This window comes from Tauraco erythrolophus, chromosome 10, assembly GCF_009769465.1.
Source record: "Tauraco erythrolophus isolate bTauEry1 chromosome 10, bTauEry1.pri, whole genome shotgun sequence".
Lineage (NCBI taxonomy): Eukaryota > Metazoa > Chordata > Aves > Musophagiformes > Musophagidae > Tauraco > Tauraco erythrolophus.
In genome coordinates, this window is record NC_141474.1 from 4,222,142 (window position 1) to 4,245,986 (window position 23,845).

The 23,845-nt window shown below is 38.9% G+C and overlaps 1 protein-coding gene across 14 annotated transcripts in view; it reads left to right on the top strand.

Annotated features, from left to right (window-relative positions):
• RABGAP1L (RAB GTPase activating protein 1 like) overlaps window positions 1-23,845 on the top strand; it is a 262,481-nt gene that overhangs the window by 165,265 nt on the left and 73,371 nt on the right. For all 14 annotated transcript variants that reach the window (XM_086617889.1, XM_086617904.1, XM_086617893.1 and 11 more), the window contains 2 exons: window positions 1,049-1,192; window positions 14,252-14,293. In XM_086617889.1, the coding sequence (XP_086474015.1) occupies window positions 1,049-1,192; window positions 14,252-14,293 (186 nt within the window). The remainder of the gene's footprint in view (window positions 1-1,048; window positions 1,193-14,251; window positions 14,294-23,845) is intronic.

The window sequence follows — 23,845 nt, forward strand, 5'->3', positions numbered from 1 at the left end:
CTATTAAGGCCAAAATATCTTTTGGACTGCCACCATCAGTGTCCTACTTTCTGTGAATTATGTTGATGGTTAAGAGGTCAAGCAAATCAGGATGTCCCGATGCTTATGAAATACGGATCAAGTGCAGGTCATTTTGTAGATTTTACTGTGTATTCAATACCTTGGGGCTTTTTTGCAGATGGAATTATTTGGTAGCCAGAGCAATTTAACATAAATAAACGGCTGCAAGTTTTACACATTGTTGCTCTGACTAATAAGTGGTTACAAACAGTCCCTTAAGCTTTGACCTGCACTTCCATTAGCATAGTGAAACCTAGCTGCTGGAGTCAGCGACCATGGATAGCCATGTCTACCTCTGTGGATGTATTAAACCCAAACAAAACAGACCACAGATAATTCAATTATCTTTTTTTTCAGATGTCAAATCATACATGTCTCCTACTCGATGAAGTAGAATTGCCTACTAATTAATTTGATACTGAACTTCAGCATATGGTCTTCTCAATATTTGCATATGTTAACAAAGATTTTACTTTATTAACTGAATATGAATATGTCATCAGTGTACAGTGGGATTGTCAATCCTTATTTTGTGTTACATATATATGGTCCCAGTTAGAGAAATTGTCTGATGGAGTTGTGGGCTTCGTTGCTTTCAAGCTCTGCAAGGTGAACTCCTTGTTCTAGTATCCGTTGCTTTTTTACCAGAAGCATTTATAGCAAGACACAGTGAAGCAATAACTTAAAAATATATACTGTGCGTGACGTAGATTTCACAACCACTCTGCCTTGCGACTGTTGAAGATTTTGTAATTTCTCAGTATAATCTCAGAATGTTATTCGATACCGTGTTAGAATCCTCAGTGGATATCTTACTAAAACTGTAACCATGGGCACTGAGTTTATGAAAAAACGTATTTCCATTGCTCGAAAGAAGCCAGGATTTCACTTTGTTGTGTTTTTCAGTGTTTAGCAACCTGATACTTACTGATGAACTCAAATTAATGAGTAATACTGAAGCTTTTTTTTTTTCTCCCCTTTACTCTAGGAGCAGTTACCAGACCTGTTTAGCCATTTCTCAGACCTCAATTTGGAAGCTCATATGTATGCATCCCAGTGGTTCCTCACTCTTTTCACTGCCAAGTTTCCACTCTGCATGGTCTTCCACATCATTGACTTACTACTCTGTGAGGTAAAAACACTTGAATCAGAAAGCCCTTCCTCCACCTCACAAATGTTTCTTCTTTGTTTTGTTTGGTTTTGTTGGAGTCATTTACTGTTTAATTTCGAAATGTATGTAACCAAATTCTGTAGAAGCCATGGTTATATAGAAGAGGAGATTTTCAGTGAAATACTGGTTTGGTTTTAAAATTAGAATTGTGGATTGCCTCATTCTTTGCTAAGGGATCTAATTAAGAATATCTGATGCATACACATCTGTTCTTCATTTAATTTCTTAAATAATTTATTCAAAGTTAGGAATTCTAAGTTCTTGAAGACACCTAGTAGTAAAAGCCTAGGAGACTTTTAGCGGGAAAGCTGTCCTGATTGTCTGATTCCGAGTGCCCAAAGACAGTGAGGGTATTGCACGTTGCTTTGATGGCCTGATATTCAACAAATAGTGAGAACTGCCAAACAGCACAATTGAACGAAGCTGTTCTCTTTGTGTCTTTTTTTCTCCCTACTGTTCTAAGGAGTGCATTACTCCAGATACAAAAGAGCATGGTTCTGTATTGTAGATATATCTGCACTTCCTTTAAAAAAAAAGATAGAATAGATGGATAGTCTGGAATGCTTATTTTGGTAAAATACTACTACTTCCTTTTGCCACCATCAAGTCAGGGCATCTGTGGAATTAAACCTGGTTTTGAACCTGTCACTGATTTCCTTTCTGATTTAAATGGGTCACAAACATAAAAAGATATAAATAAATGAAATAATTGAGAATTTTAAATGCAGAGACTTCGTGAGTATGAAACACTGTTGACTCTAGTTCATTCTGTTAATTTTTATTGTGAAGTATTTCACTTGCAAATTTTCTGGCTAGCTGCACGTGCCTTGATAGCATTCAGTACTAAGCAAATATTGTCCACTTCCATAATTCAGTATTTTTTCCTTAAGGGTATCACTTCTTCTGCATGTTGGTGCTCAGTTATCCAAAAGAGGTAGGTTAATGTGGCCAGATATCCAAGAGAGTGCAAAAGGTAGTAATGGAGAAGTGATTCCACATTTTCATACAAATATCTGAGCTCTATTTCTTTCACAATGTCCTGATTATTTTAAGTAAGCAAATAGAAAAAGCAGAAAGGTTTTTAGTTTTTCTGCTCTCTGTCCTCTTCTTTGCAGAGATGATCATGCAGTAGGAACACGATCCCTTGATCACTTTTGAACTGTTAGTGAGTTAATCTTCAGAATGAGCTTCTGGTGTGGATTTGATCATTTTTCGTCAGTTCGGTTTGTTGCTTCATTCTGATCTTGATGTACAGCTGCTCTCAGAAATAATGATTTCAAGAGATTGTTTCTCAAGAAGTACAGAACATCATTTCATAATGGTGATTATTGTGATAGCAGCACAGTTACGTCCTGTCTGAAGCTCCTGTGCTTTTTATTATATTAAGCTTGATGATAAAATATGCTGAAGAAGTCTTTTAGTCATGGTTAATATAGATTTAATATTTAGAATGAAAAAAAGAAACAACTCTTAAAACATTTGCATTCATCTCACATCTGGCAGTGTTTCTCTCGGCATGTCTGAAGGAATTACTCTGGGAAAGACGGTGAAAGAATCCAAGGAGAAAGTGAGCGAGTGCGACACTAGGGTCTGCTAGAGAAAGGGAAACTTGTTAGCGTTTGTGGAGGGTAATCATCACATAAAGCTAAAGGAGCCTCTTTTACAACAGCCAAAACCAAACCTGGAATGGTAAGAATCATAGAATCATAGAATGGCACAGGCTGGAAGGGACCTTAGAGATCATCTAATCCAACCTCCCTTCCATGGGCAGGGACGCCTCTCAACTAGACCAGGCTATTCAAGGCTCCATCCAGCCTGGCCTTGAACACCTCCAGGGAGGGGACATCCACAACTTCTCTGGGTAATTTATTCCAAAGTCTCACCACCCTCGTACTGAAGAATTTCTTCCTAAGATCTAATCTAAATCTGTTCCCTTCAACTTAAACCCATTTCCCCTTGTCCTATCAGTGGACACTCTTGTAAGAAGACTGATTTCAAGTGAGAATATACACACAGACATCTTGAGAAACAGCGGGGCAGTGTGTAGACAACACACTAAGGCACCAGTGAAAACTGCTCCTAAGATTCATGGGTCAGCTTGATGTGACAAGCACTTCTGAGAATTTGTGGGAGGAGCATAGATTAAAAATATATTAAAATAAAAGTCTAATTGGCCCTCATCATAGAAGGAAAATAAAATCTGAAGACATATGGCCATGGAATAAGAAAGCAACTATTCCTTAATGGAGGACTGAAATGATATGGTCAAGCTGTCTGTCCAGTCAGCATCCAGAAGAAGTAACGGAGCAGTGAAAAAATAATTTTTGTCTGCATTGAATTGTTCTTTACTTTATCTCTGAACAAACAGCATGCCTGTAATTCCAGCAACTGGAAGGAGGTAAAAACCTGTTGCAACTGCTAACAGTGAAACATATTCTTCTGCAAAAAAAATCCTCGAAATCAAAAAGCCTTTCGAGTGAACTGTCTTGTGTCTTTGAAACAAGCTTCCAGCCTTCTCATTAATTCGTCCTAGATACAGATGAATTTTAAATAGCCTTCAACTTCCTTCCTGACTGTGCTTTCTCCACATCCCTGTCCTGGCTTGTCGTTGACAAAGTGTTTACGTCCTATGCAGCTCTTTTATGAAAGGAAAATACTGGGAGAAGAAAACCAGTTGAATCCGTTGCCGAGTAAGTGCTGCCAACTGCTCATTCCGAGGGAGCTTCTCTGGCCCCTGATTTGAATTATGGATGCACAATTGATGTCAACCAAGAGTTTTTGGATGGGATTTGTCTTTTTAGTTCTGGACTGTGGCTGGAAGAGTGACATCAGTCCTTACGGATGTTCTTTAACTCTCAATCCAGAGAGGAAAAATACCTGTTGGAAATCCTGTCGTTTCACAGCCAGCCAGGGAGGCACGTTTCCTTCCCTTGCACACACGCTGCAACGGTAGCACTCAAGCCTGGGAGTGGGCCTCCCGGGCAGGAGCACATCCAGAGATGTGGAAACCTGTGAAAAATTAGTTAAATTTATGGTGGGAATGAAGTTTTATTGAGAAATTTTAAAAATCCCATCAAAACGTGTGCCATTACGGATGAGGTCTTTTCATCGTTCTCACGTTAAATATGACTTGGTAGAAAGAACATTTTTATTTAAATTCATACGAATTTGGGGCTTGCCATGGCCTCTCTGTGATTGAGTTCTTTTATCCTTTATTTTAAAGTTGTCTTCAGGCTGTTGAGGATGTGAGTCAACGCCCAAATTCCCCAAATTTCCAGTGGCCTTAGAATATTGTCTCAATAACCGTAAGAGAGAATCCGTCACTCAGCCTCACCTAGAACTGAAACGGGTTTGAATTTTTTGTGTTTCCTGTGACAGAACTTGAGGAAAACGTGGGGCTTGCAGGGAGGTCCAAGTGCTGTGGGACGTGTTAGGAGGCTTCATGCCTCAACTGCCTGTAATGAGAACACAAACCTCTTGATCTGGTGGAAAGTTTCCATGCGATTATGGTGAATGATGTGGTTTTGAGCCTGGCTACGTAGATAAATTTTCACATCAGCATCAGCTGAAGAGCTTTCTACAATGTTCCTTTTAGCTGCCTGTTTCCACCGCTTCGTTTGTCTCCTCTCCTTTTGCTATTTCTGGTTGCCTTGAAGAGCAACTTTGTTGATGAAATTCAGAGCTGTATTTGGACTCGTCAGTCTTATCTATCAATATGACATTATGTTATTGAACACTTTGGGAGCCTGCTTTGTTTTGCTGTCTCTTTTTGTGCCATTTTAAATTATTTTTTTAAAGGCACGCCAAGAAATAGCGACTCGTGTAGGGAAAGCGCGTGTCGCTTGCGTAGAGCTGTCCCCAGGGCAGCAACTGCGCCTGGGTGTTGACATTTAACTTCACTTGGCATTTGAAAATTTACAATTTAAAACGAAAATGTGTGGTTTAAAATCACTAAATAAGTGACTTTAATTAGGCATTTAGAAGAGAAAAAACCTGAACCTGTTGGCAGACAATTTTTACGCATTTTTTAAATTTTCATGATTTTTTTTCTGCCCAAAAAAGAAAATACTGTATATATACAGTACTGTCAAAACTAAAGGAGGTTCAAAGCTCAAGCTGGCATTCCATTATTAACCTAGAATTTTGAGCCACTATTGGTCACCTCTGTTTTAATTTGATCTGGCTATTTTTGTGTGCAGTTCTTGACGATATAAAATACTTAAGGTTTGTACTTCTGTCCTTTTAAGGAGTATATAAAAAGCCCTACTACATGCTGCCTTTTCTGGACTGGTACAGATATTTATATATTTTAGTGTCAGTAATTACATAGTCTTGTTAACAAAAATTAATGGTTTGACTACTAAGCTGCCGTTCTGTGATCAAGTCTGAATAGAAAGAGATGCAACTGGTTCTCTATCAATTTTGCATATGAAATAATTTAGTGTTTTCTAATACAGCTAATAAGAGAGAAGTGAAACTACCTTTCACAGGACCACACAGCAGCACAGTGGAAGAAGTGGGAATTGAAGGCTAGATACTGTCATTCCTTGGCCTTTATCTATCAGCTATTGCACTCAGAACTTGGCATAAAATAATTTTTATGACCAGTTTTGAGAAACTATCTGTGTTGGGGTTGGAACTAGATGATCTTTGAGGTCCCTTTCAACCTAAACCATTCTGTGTTATCTATTCTATGATTCTATCCATTCTATAACGAAGACTGATGGGTGTTTTTAAACATCTTTTAGAACGTGACTTGGTGCTGGTGAATGAGCACCTCGTGATGGTAAAGACGTGGCACCATGTTGCGTAGATGTGCGCTTCCTGGGAGCGCTGCTTCGTAAGGAAATAATGAAAATGGTGGAAGAATTACAACTATTGGCGTGGAAGATTTGATTTCTGTCTTACGCATGTCTTGCTGAAGAATGGATGTGCCAGGAAACACTACGCCGTATGGTACCGCTCAGACGATCAGACCGGTCGTCTCCGCGTGTTAGTACTAACTGAGTAGTAGATACCGTAATAGCCTGCTATTTTTCATCTGTCACTGTCAGATATTTCTGTGATGCCTTCAACAGAGTTGAGAAAGAACAGATTAACATTTCAATTTATTAAGCTTCCTCAGGAATGGAGGCAGGAACAAGCCCACTTCCTCTGTAAATCTGCACTCAAATGAAATGTGAATTAAATAAAAGATTGTGTACGGTTGTTTACCTGCTGTAGATCTATAGGGGAAGAAAAATTGAACTTTTTGGAATTACCTGTTGTTGACACATTGTCTGCATTTGTTAACCCTTCCAGTTACAAATGTTTTAATAAATCTTACAAAACAGCAAACTGGGCTTGCTAGAAATAGAGTAAAAGCATATTAAAGGCTAGGCTTGAATTCTGAGTAGATATAGATCTGTGCTGAAACTGCCTGCGTTATTTCAGTACTATTTACAAAAGTCAAGTCTATGTCGTAGATGTGAGTTGGAAGAGGCTGGGGGGATGTGTGTGTGGTTGTTTTCCTCCTTAGGAACACAGGTGATGGGATGTTGGCATGTAGACTGTGTCTTTCCTCCTGTCCGTTGCTCTTCGCGTTACGCCTGCTAGAGAGCTACGTCTCCTTTCTGAAGTCTTTATCAGCCACTGCTTTTCCATGTAAAGAGACTGGAAGGGATTTCTTTATGAGACTCCTGTGACTAGCTTTTCATTAATTTAAGAAGGAGAATAGGTTGTCTCTCAGACTCCAGATGGAAGACTAGAATTTGAACATACGTGTCCACTGGTAATGCTGGTTTGCTGCATTCAAGCATCTGTTGACCTGTCAGCCATTACAGTCTTTTTTGTTGAAAAAACTTGAGGTCTGCGATGGAGTTAGCTCAGGTTTTCTGGCCCTGGATGTTTTGCTTTTATGTGTTTAGATGAGTTATTTAAATCTATGCTAAAAGTAATTTTAGCATAATTTATCTGATGGCTACAGCTGTATTCCAGTCTGTTTTTTTTCAATCCTAGAACAGAAATTTAAGTAAAAAGAAAGAAAAAAAGATGTAGTATTTGATTGTGTGTTTGATGTGTGAGGAACTTTTGAAAGTGTTTGTATATGTGGTTTTGAAACATCCAGATTGAAATGATAAAGAATTTAAAGTTATTTTCAAACTGAAAGCCATAAGAAGTATCAGACGTTTGGATATAAAATTTCAATCAACAGCAGAAATATAGGAGGTATGTAACACAGTGTTCCGTGTTGCCACAGGGGAACACAAAACATTCTATTCGCTTTTAAAGCTACACAGAATTTATAATAATTCAAGCTTGGACTGGAGAAAAGTGTTATAATAGAGTACATCTAAGAGGTTCTTGGAGAGCCACAGGGTAAACATAACCCTTTACCCTGTGTTGTCCAGCTGTTCCTGTGAGCATCCATAATTTATGTATCTTCTGTTCATAGCTGCAGCTTGTTTATCCCAAAAATAACAAGGCTGGTGATAAATACTCAGCATGAGCAAATTAAAAACAGTCTCACAACAATCTGTAATTCAAGATAACTTATGTGAACAGAAGGTACCTTCTCGGTGATGGTGATAAATGTGGTGGTCCTAAAATGTTGGGGCTGCTTCTGTTCCAGAAAATGTTTTAAGATACAGGTGAAAAGTTACTGAAGATGGAGTGCCTAAGTGATGAGCTAGTCTCTGCCTCCAAGGGGAGAGACATCTAAGGCCATGTCACATTACGTCTCTGAATTACTTTCCTCATTGCGCCTGGAATATTTTAGCCACTTACTAGTTGATGTTCACTTGGTTGGTTTTTCTAGGAATACAGTAAATTTCCATAATGCTTACTTAACACCAGTGCCATCTGCTGTATTTGAATAGCAGCATCTTCTAACCATTCTTGGCAGTCCTCAAAACCGCTTCAGAAATAACTGAAGGAAAGTATCACAAATGGGAGAGTGATATTCCGTGAACAAATCCAGGAAGCTAAGCTAATCTAGGGACTGTTTTCAAAAAAGAGGGTGACGCAGTCTGCCTCTGCCAAAACGCTTTCCATGACTTCGTGCTTGGAATCTGAGGCCGTACTGAATTTTCTTAGCACGTAAAATCAAAACGTGAACTTTGCATTCGAGTGATTGTTGGAAAGGGAAAGTGAACGTCAAGGTGTAGAGAGGCAAGGGCCAGGACTGTGTCGTGGCAGAGAAAGGGAGAAGATGAACAGTGGGAAGGAGATCAGATGGAGTGCAGGGAAGCAGGGCGTTCATTCAACATGGGCATGCGTTTTTGTTTGTGATACGTGACCACGTGTAGAGGGAGAAGGAGATACGGCTCTCTGTAAGAGATGTTCTGAACTCCTCATCTTGTCTCCTCTCAAGAAGATTGGAGTCTGGAAGATTCCTGCTCCTCTGAGCATTTCAAACAACCATTCCCTGTTTCCATAAGAGACCTGGCAGACCTATCTTATCTACAGAGATACGCAGCCTCTTTTTCTGTCCTTGCTGTATGTGCATGGTAAGGCCCTAAATGCCTAACGTGGATTCAGGTCCCTTTCTTTGTCCCCGTGTTAATTAGGTTTGGAAAGAGGGAAAGGAATGTCTAAAAACCCTGTAATTTAAACCTCTGAAAACCAGAAAAGTAATGTTAGTGTATGGCTTTGTCGAGCAAATGGAGAAAGCATGGTGCCAGCCCCTAACCAGCTGCCTGTGATTTAGGAACATGCCACTGCAGAAATACCCGATGTCAGGGGGCAATTTGATACGTGGAAATGACTTGAAATTCTGTGCCTGTGGTTTTTATCCGTTGAGAACAGTCACAGAAGCTGGAGAGGAGAAAGTGCTAATCTCATAGCACTCCCTATCTTCGATCAGCCAAAGCAACACCTCGGCAGCGACTTATGTGAAAATCACCCAAAACATGTAAATATTCTCTAGCACTCCTAAATCCCATTCATTTCTGTTAAAAGCAACCAACCAACCAAAATTTCATGTGAAATCTTACTAATACAGGTACATAGTTGCCCGGTAGTGTTTATCATGTGCCTTTTCATGCTGTACAGTACAGACAAGTGGCACAATAAGTACTGCATCCCATGGTGCCATTTTTACCGTCTCCCTGGTACCCGCGCATCTCATAATTCAGTCAACTGGTTTTAATTGGGTTTGTGTATTATTCACAGCATCATAGTATCAGGATGGAGTTTTCTTTCTTTTCTTTTCTTCTTTCTTGTGTTGCAACATTTTGTTTTGTGAGGTTTTGTAGTAGGCAATGTGTATGGAGCCACAGGGGGAAGGAAGCCCAGTCTGAGAGGTTGACTCTACCTCATACGTTAGCAGAAAGATCTCCATGCAATTTGTTTTTTCTTTTTTTTCTCTCTAATATAACTGTTTAGTAAGACAGCTGTGTCTGTTGCTTACACAAAGCTTATTATTCTATATTATGCCTCATTTGAATTTTCGGAAAAGGTTTGAAAAGCACCTTTCTTTTCCATAGTTGTCTCATCATTGAACTGGAATAAATGTACAAACTATATCCGAGTAAAAGATGTTAATTAACAGGCATGTCCCTGCAGAGCGTGCTCCAAGCCTGCGTTACTTACAAAGTGAAATTTGAGCTTCAGACCATATATTTATGTTGTCAGCAAAATACGTCCGTCTGTGACATTCCTCAAGTTTACTGTGTGCTCTCGACATGTTAGAGTTGCCAAACAAATGTTTCGCTGGAAGCAATCCAAAACACAAATAGAATTTTAATTCTCCTTTAGAGTTTGTAACCCCAATTACCCTCTGCAGCTCCTTTGAAAGAGTGTGCAACTGAACACATAATTATGAAACACTTTTGAATTACGAAACAATGTCAAATTAACTTCAGTTGAATAGCTAATCTCTCTCTTAAAAAAGGAAAAATCAGTTATTAGAAAGCTGGAACAGGTTAAGTGGATCTCCTGATGGCATGGCATGTGAGTCTTGAGACTTCTCAGAGCTTAAGGAGATGATGCTCAGTTGACTTCTGTGTATATCTTCTTTACCTGGTGCTGACTTTTAGAGAGTAGTGTCTCAATATCTTCCTTGTTTCCTCCTAGACATCATGCATACCTAGAAGCAAAACCACAGATAAGGACACAAATATTAAATGAATTTTCCATATATTTATGAAGAGATTAACTTCCTTTTATTTTTGAAAATGATGCAGAGATCATTGCCCTATAAGCAGAGGAAGGTCTGTCAGGTTGGAGAAGGAGAGATGCTAGTATTTAATATAGCCTGCCTTCTCACAAGGCTTCTGTCATTTAAGAAAAGCTTTAAAATGGGAGATAAATTCCAAAGTTATCCCCTATGCAAATGTTGTCCAAATACCACATGATTAAATTGATTGACCTAACTCTTCTGCCAGCTCCATGCTATGCTGTCGAGCTTTGCCAGCAGCAAGCATTAGTTTGCTGCCCCTTTAACTCCCTTTTTTTCTTGTCTCTGGGTAGATTTTCTGGATCCAATGGATAGATATGCCTCCTTCCTTCTAAAGCAAACCACGAGCATCCTTTCTGTCACAGAGATCTCTTTGAATGCACACTGAATTCTACAAAATCAGATCTTTGCCATTCTTTCTTTGTTTTTTGTTTCCAATCTTCTTTCCAGACATTTTCAAAAGTCATCTCGTTTCAAAGTGCAGAGGACTCCTCAAAGAGTGCTTCTATCTGCAGAACAAATCTTGGCTTCAGAGGGAGTTAAGGAACTGGGAAAATCTCTTGGTAGTAGAGAGTTAACATAATAAGATTTTCACTTATCTTAAGCCAGCCTTAATTTCAGTGCATATATATCGTTTGCAGTTGAAGTGTTTAATTTTTACAGTCTCATGAGATGATATAGTTTCATTATTTTGCCCATGAGAATGTTGCCTGCAATCCCTGTTGGAAATTATGGTCATGACATATAATTCAAGTAAACAGATGCTTCTCTGAAGGGCGATCTTAATGAGTTAAATGGTGAGCTACCAGATGGTGAGTGTTCATCCCAGCACTGTCATCCCAGTAGGTATGAAGGGTTCTTCTGCAAAACTGTGCTCTTTCTTCTTAAGTGCTGTCCTTGGAAGTCTTTGTAAAGCGGAGCACGGTCAGCGTGGCAGTCAGCAGGAGCCATAAGGAGGCTGTACAATAGCACGAAAATTTGCAATTTTCCCTTTCCTGACCCTTATCTTACCATCCTGACTGCAGAATAGTCAAGAGTTGTCCTGCTTTGAGATGGGCTTTCCTTCTCCAAAACTCCTGAGCTTAAGGAGTCTGTTAAAATGCTCTAGACCTCTACGCAAGCTTAAGAGGGTTCTTAAATAACACCTGCTGGAAAAAAGAAGCTACCGCGCAGATGCTTAACTAGGCAGATGAGCCTCTAAGGCTGTCAGAGAAACTGCTGGCCTTTGGCAAAAGGCTGGTTAAGAGCTCCTGGGAGGAGGCTATCCACATGTCTTGTTTCTGGGATCCTTGCCTGCGGGCTTAACATCTGCGCTCTCCCCCTTCATTTACTCAACAGCAGCAAAGCTTCTCAGGTTGAAAAACAGGAGAGTGGCCACAAAATTGAGAAGCAATGTGATGTGGTGATAAGCCCCTAACCATTCCTGTGCTCTCGTAACAGTTCTTGTTTAGTAATTGTGTCTATTTTTAGATTTGACTGTTGGGTATTAAAAATTACAAGTGTTAGGTAATTACGAACAACTTTCACATTTGCAAATTTTTTAAACGTTAAGATGAGATCTGCGTGATATTAAAGGATTTGTTTCCAAATGCCTAGGCAAACATACGACCTTTGGGTTTAAAAAGGAAGTATCCAAAGCTTATTTCATACAGGCTCCCTTCTCTTTCCCCCTGTGGATGATTTGTATGTACTTTCATGTTTCCATTATGAAATTGCTGGAGGGATATTGCTAGCAATGATTTACGTGTCTGGTGCGTGTGGGTATTTTTGATCCTTCTTCTGAAATAGATGGAGAAGTTTAAGATGAATCTTATAAATCAGTGTGTGGTAAATGAAGTAGGATTTTAAATAAGAGATTGTGGTAAAATGAGCTGAGCCTTCTTTTTCATAATCATAATCCTTAAACTTGGCTGTGTCGGAAGAGTCTTGCATGCATTAGGGAAAAATAACTCAAGTATGTGGATCAGTGGTTATAAAATGTGGTGTTAAACTGGGTGGGTAAGGCACCGCGTTTGAAATCCAAAGCATCTGGCTGTAAATCCAAACAAGAGTAGAAGCCTTACTGTAGTTCGCCAGATGCCACCTCCAATTCCAATATTTGGAATAAAACCGAGAGTGCTGTGAACTTATTTTACTACTGCTGGTGCTCTGGTATTACTGTCATGATTGAAATTCGTAGCCAGACGTTTTTTCTCTTAAAATTAGGCATAAAGCAAAATAAGTGTTGTTGTATTTGAAATATTCGTTATCCCGTTTGGAAGAATGTTTTCCTTTTAATGAGCTGAAGTTCAGTCCTGCTGCAATTGTGACCTCTAGTGGAAAAAGCCAGTTTGTTATCATAATGATTATGCATCGAATTGCAGAGTAATTCACAGAGTGTTGCAATATTCATTATGTCTAATGTCGTAGCATTTCCAAGGCTCATTAATGGTAGAATCCCTTCAAGGCATCATATTATCCATATAAAAAAAAAAAAAATTTTCTTCCCAAGAATGCCTCTGGAAAGTCTCTGAAGATTTTTGTGAAAGCTCATTTTTATAGAAATACAGTCTCAGGCTCTCAGGAAGAAGCTTGGAAAAATACTCAATTGCAGAAGCAGAAATCTCTTGGAGAAGGTTCCTGTTGTTATCCCACAGCAATATGTACTGCAGTGCCAGTATTACTAGTGTGCAAATCTGTTGAGACTTTTTTAGATATCAGCTCTGAAAGACTTTGCAAGCAAAGATTGATCATGCCATCAAACAAGCAGGCAAGAAGATTTATAAAACATCGTCTAGGAAAACAGTCTGAACACAAAGTACGTAATGCAGCAAACAAGAAGTGCATGTGGTATTTTTCATATTAGGATGAACACAAAGCTATTTATAATCTTAAATAATCAAGTTTTGTAGGCTGCAGACAGGAGAGTCTCTTCCATCAGCGGAGGCCATGCGTGCACTGCCGGCAAGGCTGTCCTCTCGTGTCCTCTGGCCCAGGCTGCTCCAGCACGTTCTCCAAGCAGGACTCCAAGAGTAGTTTTGGTTAGGCTGCTCCAAAGGAGCCTCGTTCAGGGTATGCGTTCCCCATCCCTCTGGGAAAATCTTAAGGTCTTGATTGGCAAAATGAAAAGAAGTTGAAGAAAAGCAGAGGAATGGTAGTTCATATTTTTATACAAAATGTGAGTGGAAACGTAGCCTTTTTCACCCCTCTGTAGTCAGCCAGTGGAGTGGCTTTTGCTGTCTTTGATTTTGGAACACATGGACATTGTCCCTGCGTTAGTCACTGAACGGATTTCTGTACACTTGTGTTTCCAGCTTTTGCAAACCAGAAGGTAGACTGTTTGAGACATCAATTTGCTTACCTATGAAGTAGTTTGGATTTTTGGCTGATAACTGAAAAAAAGGTCTATTTTATACTTGTGGGGTGTTTTTTTTTTGTTTTATTTTGTATATTTATTTTTTTTACAATTTAAGCATGAAAGATTGTACATGATTAATCATAGCTAAGCTCAGTTACTTGGCAAAAATCCTATCAACTAGAATTTTTATTACGTTTTCTTGAGGCCCTGCTTGTTATGATATTCTGCACTGTTCAGGAAAACCAGCATGGACAGGTACTGAAACGACGGAAGGATATCCTGTCACATCCATAGCACCTGAAAGATCGAACAGTGAGATTCCAAATGCTTCAAAGAGCCGTCATATTCCCCAGCCGGGAGTTTGGAAACTGTGCCTTGGGGCTTTAATGATAAACTTTGAAGTGTAGCAGGGAAAAGAGAGACATTCCTTAGAGACTTGCAACATCTAGTTATGATGCTACATAGTGAAAAGGAATAGAGAAGAGTATGCTGGGACTGACTGAAGTCTTTTTCTTCTGATTTTCAGGGTATGAACATAATCTTCCATGTAGCCTTGGCTCTTTTAAAGGTAAGTCGTTGATTAGAAGGGTTGGGGTTTATTATTTTATTAAACTGTGTAGATTATTTTCTTAGCTTGATGTATCTTGTCTAAGAGAACGATAATAGTGGGACTTCTGGAGGAGGGAACAGAGGAGAAATATTGTCCATTTGAGTAGAGATGTCTTCAAAATTGTGCTTGTGGTAGATCTATTGTTATTAAACTTAATCATCTCATAAAGCTCCTGGAACAAAGAGTGCAGTCTAAGGATTTAAATGTCTCATATGTAATTACTACTAAAAAAACAATTATGATTTATTTCACGGTGTATTTATTTTGTGGCTGAGTTCCTTCCCGTAACTATTCAAGAAGCATGTGATTGACTGTTACTTGGTATCAATTATATTTGTAATATCAAGAGAGGAATGGAAGTCGGTCATAATATGGGGAACTTCTGGCTTGGACACAGAATTTACCTCAACAAACCAATCCATCAACCTGTAGGTAAAGCGTTGGCCCTTTTGATGCCCGTGAGATAGCTCGAAGTTGACTTACATCAACCTTCACAAGTTGGCACTAATTCAAATCCAGTCCACGTGCAGGCACGTGGTATGGAGTTCGTAATGCCACCTTGGCATTACAAAGGATATGGTAGGAAATGTCCAAAATCACTTGTGTTTTACACTAACACAGTGTCAAATGACATTATGACTTTCTACACAAGTATATGTATTAAATGAATTCGCCTGTAAACAGGGAGTTTGTTTAATGTACGTTTCCAGGGAATTGCTCCTACACAAAGCTAAATTTGTCAAAAGGGGGGAGGGAGGTGTATGCTCTGCTCTTCTTGTTTCGTCTTTTGTTTGCAGCTATGGGGCTTGTTAATTTTGTGTTTCCTAAGGCCAGTATGGCTAAAGGGAAATCTAGCAGGTTATGGCACGGTAGGAGGTACAAGAAGTGAAAGCAAGCATCCACGTGACACCCAACAAGTGTGCTGCCCTGCTAGTGGGAACAGGTTCTGGAAAGAGGTAGAGATACCAGCTTATGGATCTTTAAACTGAAGGAGAAAGAAAAGGATGAGTGTTTGCATTGAGCTGCAAATGGCTGGCAAGGTTTTCGGGACAGGAGAATTTAGTTCAGTTCAGTTGTGAAGGATGGCTTTGAGACCATGGATGTACACTCCGTGGCCTGTTTTCCTCAGGTTTCCTGCTCCTGCTAGTAGCAGCAGTTGAACTAAGATTAGCAGCAGAACAACTGTTTAGAAAACGTGAGAAGGGTTGGAAAGAACTAAAATTCTTAACTCACAGATGTTATACTGCACATAGGGATTATTTTTTGTGTGTATTGAATGATTAACCTGATTTCTTTTTACAGAAAGTGCTGATTCTTTACATTTTGTTCACGTTGCTCAACATGCTGCTTATCCAATCAAACATTTCTCTTTGGCTGTTCAGAAAAGGAAAATTCAAGAAAGTATTTTGTCAGTCTGGTTATAACTGTTTTCTAAGTTTAAGAGTTTTAAGAGTTGAGTTTAATTCTGCTTATAGCAGTTCTTCATATATATATATATATATATATATATATATGCAGTATGCTGTGTCTGCCTGTTCTGGCAGTAATAGGCTCTAAATGGTAAGGGAGGTGTTATCCAGAGAAATATTTCTATATTGCAGCCAAAAACAAGTACAAAGAAAATACGGGTAAGTAAGATAAGATTCTAAGTCAGAAACACTCACACAAGAGCATGGTTCCATGGTGGTACCAAATGGCGCTGGTGATTATGTACAATTGAATTAGCATATGATTTGCTTTCAGCAGGAATTGCTGTTCTGTTAGGGGAAAAAAAAAATAATTTTGTACTCTGCGACCTGAAGTAATTTTTTTTTCCTATTCAAGTGTGTTCGTAATCTCTCCTCATCATTAGAGCCAAAGTGGCTTAGCGTACTGGTCTTTTTGAGTTACAGAAACGGAATGTGCCTGCTGCAGAGCAACCACTTAAAAACGGTGTGTTCTAAGGTCTTGTTTCTGATGCTGAAGCAAATGACAACAACTCCTAAGGATTTGTTCCTTGTTAAAACAGAGCGATTACTCTTTCATCCACAATCTTTTGGATTATTTTTAATTTGGACGAGCCAATCTTTCCTCAGCGGAATACCTGAGTCTTTGCTGTGTAAATGCCATTTTCCTCCCTGCCTGGTGAAGTGTGCACCTCACAGTCCCTCGTTAAACAGCAACAGAATAGGAGCTTTTATCTTGAAATCCTTTTTCCTCAGCGCCGTTCCTCACTGTTGCAACCAGCTGCTCGTATTCAGCGTGAACGCTTGTTAGTTTTGAAATGACGGTGCTACTTCTGTGACCAATTACCCGAGACATCCTGATGCAGTAATCTTTGGAAAATAAACATGTATTTAAGACACGAGGGGAATCCTTTCCCTTTCCTTCTCCTGCATTCTGAGTATGATTGTAGCAATGAACAGCTAGAGGATTAAAGCTCTTTAACTGTGGAGGCCACAATTTGTAACAGGGCATTAATCTGATTTCTTATCGAAGGAAAAGCACCTTTTTTTTATGCAGAATCCAAGTGTTTTGCTTTTCTAACGCATGTCAGTGCTTCTCGTGTACTCCACAGTGTGCTCATCCGTCACCTCTCCGGCTGATGGCAGTGTTTTACAGTGTGACATGAGCCATCGAGTGACATCCCATAGAGACTGCACCTGGGTTCACACTTAGTAAGCTGAGCTGAGAGAAAATCAAACCCCTCCTCGCCTCTCGTTTCCTGAGCATCAGAAAATGTAGTGAAGCAGTGGGGTGTGCAAAGAACACCAGTGTTGAAAAAGGCAGCGTAGAAAATGGTGATTTAGCACAACTCAACAAACAACATTGGTATTTAAATTGTAAAAATCTCAATGAAGACAATTAATTGGTATTTAAATTTTATAAATCACAATTAAGACAATTAATTGAGAATGACAGAGGAAAATGTACTGTTCCAGTGCCAGCGTACTTTCAGATCCCTTTTGTCATCTTGGAAATTACCAAGTAAACATGAAAATCTTCACGTATGCGAAGGAAAAAAACCACAGCAATAAGCTTTCTTTTGTAGTTGGATACTTCAGTAATTATTTCCTTAATCTTCTGTTTCTGATCTTGCTACCTTAGCAAAAACAGCTAACTGCATGCTTTATTTTGGAATTAGCACAGGAGGCAAGTATTAAAGTACGTGATTGTGGAGAAATCAGGCTCTAGATGAAGTTGCTAATTACAGAAAAGGCAGGGAAGAGTACACACTAACCAAAAGTGCAAGAATGAACCACAGGGTTTTAAAATAGGTCCACACTCAAACTTTCTTTTTGAGGGTTCGTCTACTCCTGGAGTGTAATTCATAACAACACTTAAGGTCAACGCTTAGGTCCAGGAGCTTTCAGCTGCGTGACTGTTAAAAACATGTTGCTTCCTGCCAGAGGAAAGCCGTAATTTTGGTCAGGGAAGTGTATAATACTCAAATTGAAATGGGTAGAAAATAGTGAGAAATAATAATGTATTTGTCGCTCCTTGTGTTTCCCAGCCGGTGCATTATTATCTTACAGAGGTTCACTCCAGTACATGTATTATCTTAAAACCAGTACTTTTATGTATCGTTCCTGGAACTCAGGTGAATGTGTGCAGCATTTCTAGCAGTGGTTGTGAGTCCTTACACTCCTCAGCACACGTTATCAAGTGGTCACTGTGTATTACACAAAACAGTGTTATTTCTTGAATTATTTCTGTTGCCACCTTTCAGTCTCAATGCTCTTTTTGTCAGTCTGTGCCCAACAGATCAAGGAGAAGTGTGCTCGTTACGATGGTAGGGACGGCAGAGGATGCTAGGAAATTAAGGATTCGATACAGAGGCTCCCTAGATTTGACAAAAAAACCCACAAAAGTGTCAAAATTACCTTGGATAAGGATGGTGATTTGTTATCTTTATATCATTCTGCATCTGGACTGAAAAGGACCTCCTGGGTGAAAGAAATGCTTCTCTGCTGTATTATGCTGTTATGTGACATGGCATCCATTTCAAAAACTAGCAATATTGCTGGTGGAAGGCCGTTTCCCTTATTCGGTTCAAATTTATTACTGATCATTTTACACTTTTATATCAGCGTTGTCCTTTATCTTAAATAGTCTCCTTCCAGCAACACTCACATTGGTGTTTATCATGTTGAAATATTTATAGATATCATTCATATTGTTTACTAAATAAACCAATATTCTGAGTGTTCTTGAGCTCTAGAGCGTTTTAGTAGCTCTCTCCTGCATCTCCTTAGTTCTGTATTAATATTTTTAGAGATGAATGACTGGACCTTTAAGGGAAGTCACACTTTGTTTTCTATGTTAGTGTTGTATTTCCTTATTTCCAAAAGATCTACTTTGTCTGATAACTATGAGGATTGTATTGTTCTCTTACGTTTGGGTGAAATAGTATTCATGACTAAGCGGCAGGTTCCACAAATACTAATTCACCACTGTCGATGTGGACTTCTGTAGGAGTAGAAAATTTGAATAAAATTATGCTGTACTTCTGTATACATTTACATTTCACTTCTTAATGAACATACAGTGAATTGTAGCTGTTCTTTTTCTACTTTCAAGACGTTATTTTCTTTAGATAGACATCTGACTTAACCTGTCTCGGATTTTGTCCATCATTCATCTCCTGAATTAGCACTTGCACCAACCCAGAACTTAAAAATCAGATCTGAAGTTTTCTTCTGTGCTAAAGGCGTAGCTCAAAAATTTCTGCTCATGAGAAGGGGGCATACCCAAAGGTAGCCAGAGCAGTCATCCATTTCTGTGCACCTTAGATCCTGCTCTTCATGGGCAGGTTCTGCCTATCTGTTCGGGGAGCTATGTGGCTTGCAGTGTAAACCAAAGTGGCCGATGCGTCATCCCTTAGGATTGTGCCTCCTTTTATCACCAAACGGGTCTGCTTCCAAAATTATCACATGCCACTATCTAGTCTGGGGCGTTAGTGTTTAAAGCCTAGTGTAGTCTTGTAAGAAAACAAACAAGGAAAAAGCCAAAGAGTTCAAGTCACAGCAGTAAGTAATGGAATAAGTTTTATCAGTCAGATGGAAACAAGCAGTGTAAGGGGAATAGCGAATTCCAACAACCGAATTCTTCCATATCTTCCTGAAATAAGATACTGATATTTTGTGTAATCTTTCTAGATAAACATCCAAGGAATTCAATAAAGACTGGACAGGTGCTTGTCTTAGGTAAAACTTGCATATTGTCAATGCAGATAATTAAATTGTCTTTCGGTTGGGGATGAAATTGTGACAATTATTGTAACTTTTTGCGAGGTCTCACATGAAAAGTGCACTGAGTGTGCAGACAACGGAGCTCAGACGCTGACTCCAAGAGATAAACCAGCTGTTTGGTTCTCTCTCTGCATACCATCACTCTTAGTTTGCATCTGCAGTGACTTGAGGAGCCTGACCTGTTTTTTAAATTAGCACTGCTTTAAGCCAGAGGTTGGATGAAGTGACATACAGGTTTCCTTTCCAGCCTAAACTGGTTTTGATTCTAGGTGATCTGGTTTAGTGCACTCTGTAAGCACGTTAAATCCTCAAAAGACTCTTTTCAAGACAAAAAAGAAGTGTACACATTAGGATCTAAGACAAAATAGATATTTCCCTTTATAGCAGTTATTTTATAGCTTCTTGACGTAGCTGATCCCAGAATCAGCACTGAACTTCTGATACAGAAGCAGATCCTAACTCTTTGGTCTAAGAGATTGGAACCACCTGTTCTCTTTTCAAGGTCTTCTCCATTAGGCTGAGGACAACAAGTTCACTTTTGAAGAGGCTCTCACATCACTGCTTTTACATTTCTAGTTCCTAAATTGAGGAGGTCCTTAAACTGTAGGTTTGACTTGGCTGAAGAATTCCACCCTCGAACCCATTACCCCTACCACAAAAGACAGTACTCGGTGACTTGTTGAAGGTTATATCTTTAGGAGGAGAAATCTGTACCTGAAAATATCCAGAATCAAACAGCTTGCAGACTATTGATTTTTCTAGCCCTAATATAAGCAGATTTCTACTTTTAAATGTCCACCTTTATTTGCATGCTAAAAATCCATCCTGTCCTGAGTAGTTACTTTCTTAGCCCATTTGATCTCCTCCTCACACCTTAAATCAGTTCAGTTTTTCCTAGAAGAATGTTTACCATGATTTTTAATTTTGAGGGAGAAGAGGCATTCTCTTTTTAAAGGAATAGAAGACTGAAAGCAGAGAAAGCATGAAATTCGTTGGACTGCATTACTTTAGCAGTACTGAATACTGATTTATGTATTAATGACACTTCCTAATTGTATTGTCTGTTCATAATTTCTAGATACTGGAACCTGGAGATGGTGTTTTCAGGACTACATATAGTTCTGATGTATATTTCTTTTTTTTTTTTTTTCCAATATCCTATATATGACTCATATACCAGTCAAATCTTGTGATTCTGTGGGAAAATTTTTTCTTAAGTATGTAATTGAAGTAAACAAAAATGTAAAAATAGTCATTCCAGATCAGACTTGTAGGCTTTTCTACCCCAGTATCTTCTTGCCAACAGTGGATATATGGGAACAGGGCAATAATACTCTCTTTTTTCTCTCTGGCAATTTATGTCTTGGAGACTTTCTGAGAAAGCAGAAGTGTCTCATGTTTATATATTTGTATGCGTTGTTATTCCATGGGCTTTTCTGGTGACTTTTTGAACACATGTAAACCAGTAGCCACAGAGATTTTCTCAGCCTAATTATCATTTTGTTTGCTTTGAACTTGTCACCTATGACTTTCATGTGAGGTTCCTGTGTTGGAAGGCATCTTGAAGAGTTGGTACCTCTTCACTTTCTCCACATCACTCGTGATTTTATAGGTCTACATATCCCTCATCAGCTGTCTATTCTCAAGGCTTAATAGTCTATTTTTTGTCTCCTCATTTGAAAGCCTCTCATGAGCCTTATTCCCTCTAGAGATATTTTCTGTCTCTATTATTGCCTTTTTCAGATGGGAGGAGCAGAATAATGCATAATGTCAAAAGTGAAAACACATCCTGGAGTTATACTGTAGAATAATGGCATTCTCAGTTTAGATCTATATCCTTTTCCGTATAATTCCTACCATTTGGTAGATCTCTATTCCTTTCCTGATAATTCCTACCATTTGGTTTATTTTGTTGACCTCTGCTGTGCACTGAGCTGATATTTTCATAGAACTGTCTACAGCAACTCCAAGATTCATTCCTGAGTAGCAATTGTCAGCTCAGAGTCTATTATTTATATGTAAAATTTATACTGTTCCCCATATGCATCAATTTACATTTATCTACATTGACTTTCCTTTCCCGTACTATTGCCCAGTCATTCAGTCTCTTATGGCCCTTCTGCAATTTTTACTGTAAGCCCCTGTCTTTAAAACCCTGAATAATTTAGTAGCATTTGCAAACACTGTCACCTCATGATTCACCCTCTTTTCCAAGCCATTTAAGAATAGGCCAACCAGCACAATCCCAGCATGCATCTCTGATGGAATCTACTGTGAAAATATATTGGTTTATCATGTTCTCTCTAATAATGATAAAGATGTAAACTTCACTAGATCCAGATTACACAGTTGTGATTAGACCTGAAGAACAGAAAGGAACGAGTAATTTCTGATAAGGTAAGAGGCGAAGCTCTTCTTGTGGCCACGATGCAATTCGTATGGATTTTCAGAGCTGTTCTGGTGCAGGGTTTGTCTTATCCTTTTCTAGGAATAAACTTCAAAGTGAGCTTCCTTCTTTGTTCTTCCAGTCTTAGATTCTATTTAGCTTTTCAAAGTCAGTAATCTTTGCCACTAAAATGTTAAAGAAAATCCAATTCCCTTTTTTTTTTTTAACAGTTGATACAGAGGAGAGAGATGCTATCATAAATAGGCATTGATCAATTAGCGATTGATACAGCAATTACGAAAATGTTTAGTTTATCTCTGTACTGACCTTTCAGTACGTTCTTGTAAAAATTTAATATTCTTGTCAACACAAAGTGCAGGAAAGGAGACAAGACTAGTGGTGCTTTCTTTTGCAGGAAAGACTGGGGCAGAGGGAGAACACGGAAGGCTGAGCTCGCACAGGGAGAACGTGGGCAGGGAGAGGGTGCAGAGAGGGAGAAAGAAATCTGTAGTGCTCACACAGGGTCGTAATTTCAAAATTATGCAAGGTGGGCAGGTTGCCAGATTTTACAGTGAGTTGTCATGCCTTGTTAAACACGCAAGTGGGAACACCGTTATCTGGGAACGACAGCAGTGTGAACACCTAAAACTAACACGTTTAGGTTCAGGCATGGCAAAATATTAAAGATACAAGCTGCAGTAGTCATGATGGCACATACTTTTGTTGCCCCCGTAGAAAACAGTACTAGAAGCACAAAACTTCCACTTTGACTGTCATAAAATGATAGATCGAAACCCATCGTTTTTCTTGGAATCCCATAAGCCTTTCCCGAATATTTTCTCAGGTTTTATATACATACACATCTGTTTATATACATATATATATATTTATGTTCTATGGTGTTCCATATGTTCTTCTAATTTGGTACATTTTAAAGTACAGAGATTTATAAAGGACTCCCTATCAAGATCCATGATACCTTGCATCAGAATTCAGAAAACATAGATAATTCCAAGTCGTATTCTCTACGGTTTTATTTGCTTAGAGAATATTTTACCATTAGCCACTTCTTCTGAGTTCAGTGGATCCCAGCAGTGTACACCTGAGCAAATCTTGATTGCAGCAGTACCGTGTGAGCCAACACATTTCATGCACAGGAAGGCCAGAAACAGAATTTAATTCTACTTAAAGACCAGATAGTCTATGCCATGGAAATCAAAGCACGAGCAATTCCTGTTTACCCTACGATGCTCTCCTAGAGTGCAAGTTACTGCCTTTTGGGCTGTTTTTAGTTTTTAAGTTGACTTCAGTCAGGCCCTTCTGAAGAATGCAGGACAGCAGTCTGGTGGCATGGAGAAAAGTAGTGAAGTTTAAATGTAGGAAAAATGACAAATCCTGGTCAGACATGGATAAAAATAAGATACAGTGTTCAATGAGGATGTAGAAGTATTTAAGGAGGTCTGTAGGGAGTATAAATTAAAGTCTCAAACTGCAAATCTGTTCACTGTTATGCTGTGTGAAAGGAGTTCCTGAAAAACATCAAGCATTGGCTTTCAGCTGATAATTTGGGGTTTTTTTGTCAAGCCTTGGAATTTTCTGGATTTGAGAGACTTCTTTTTAATCAAGAAATCCAGGCCTGATGTAAAAATTGTAATGATGGTAGTAGGCCACATCTCTTGGGAAGCTAATCCTGTAGTTAATTTTCCTCATTCCTAAAAATTTGCACCTTATTTCTAACCTGAATTCATCTGGTTTTAGCCTCTAATTATTCAATCCTATTGTAACTTTCCAGAATTAAAGACTATTTAATAATCACTTCATTCTGTTTTTCAGAAGCCCAGACCTTACCCAAAATGAACCAAACATGGATTTCTATAAGTATGAGAGTTAGCT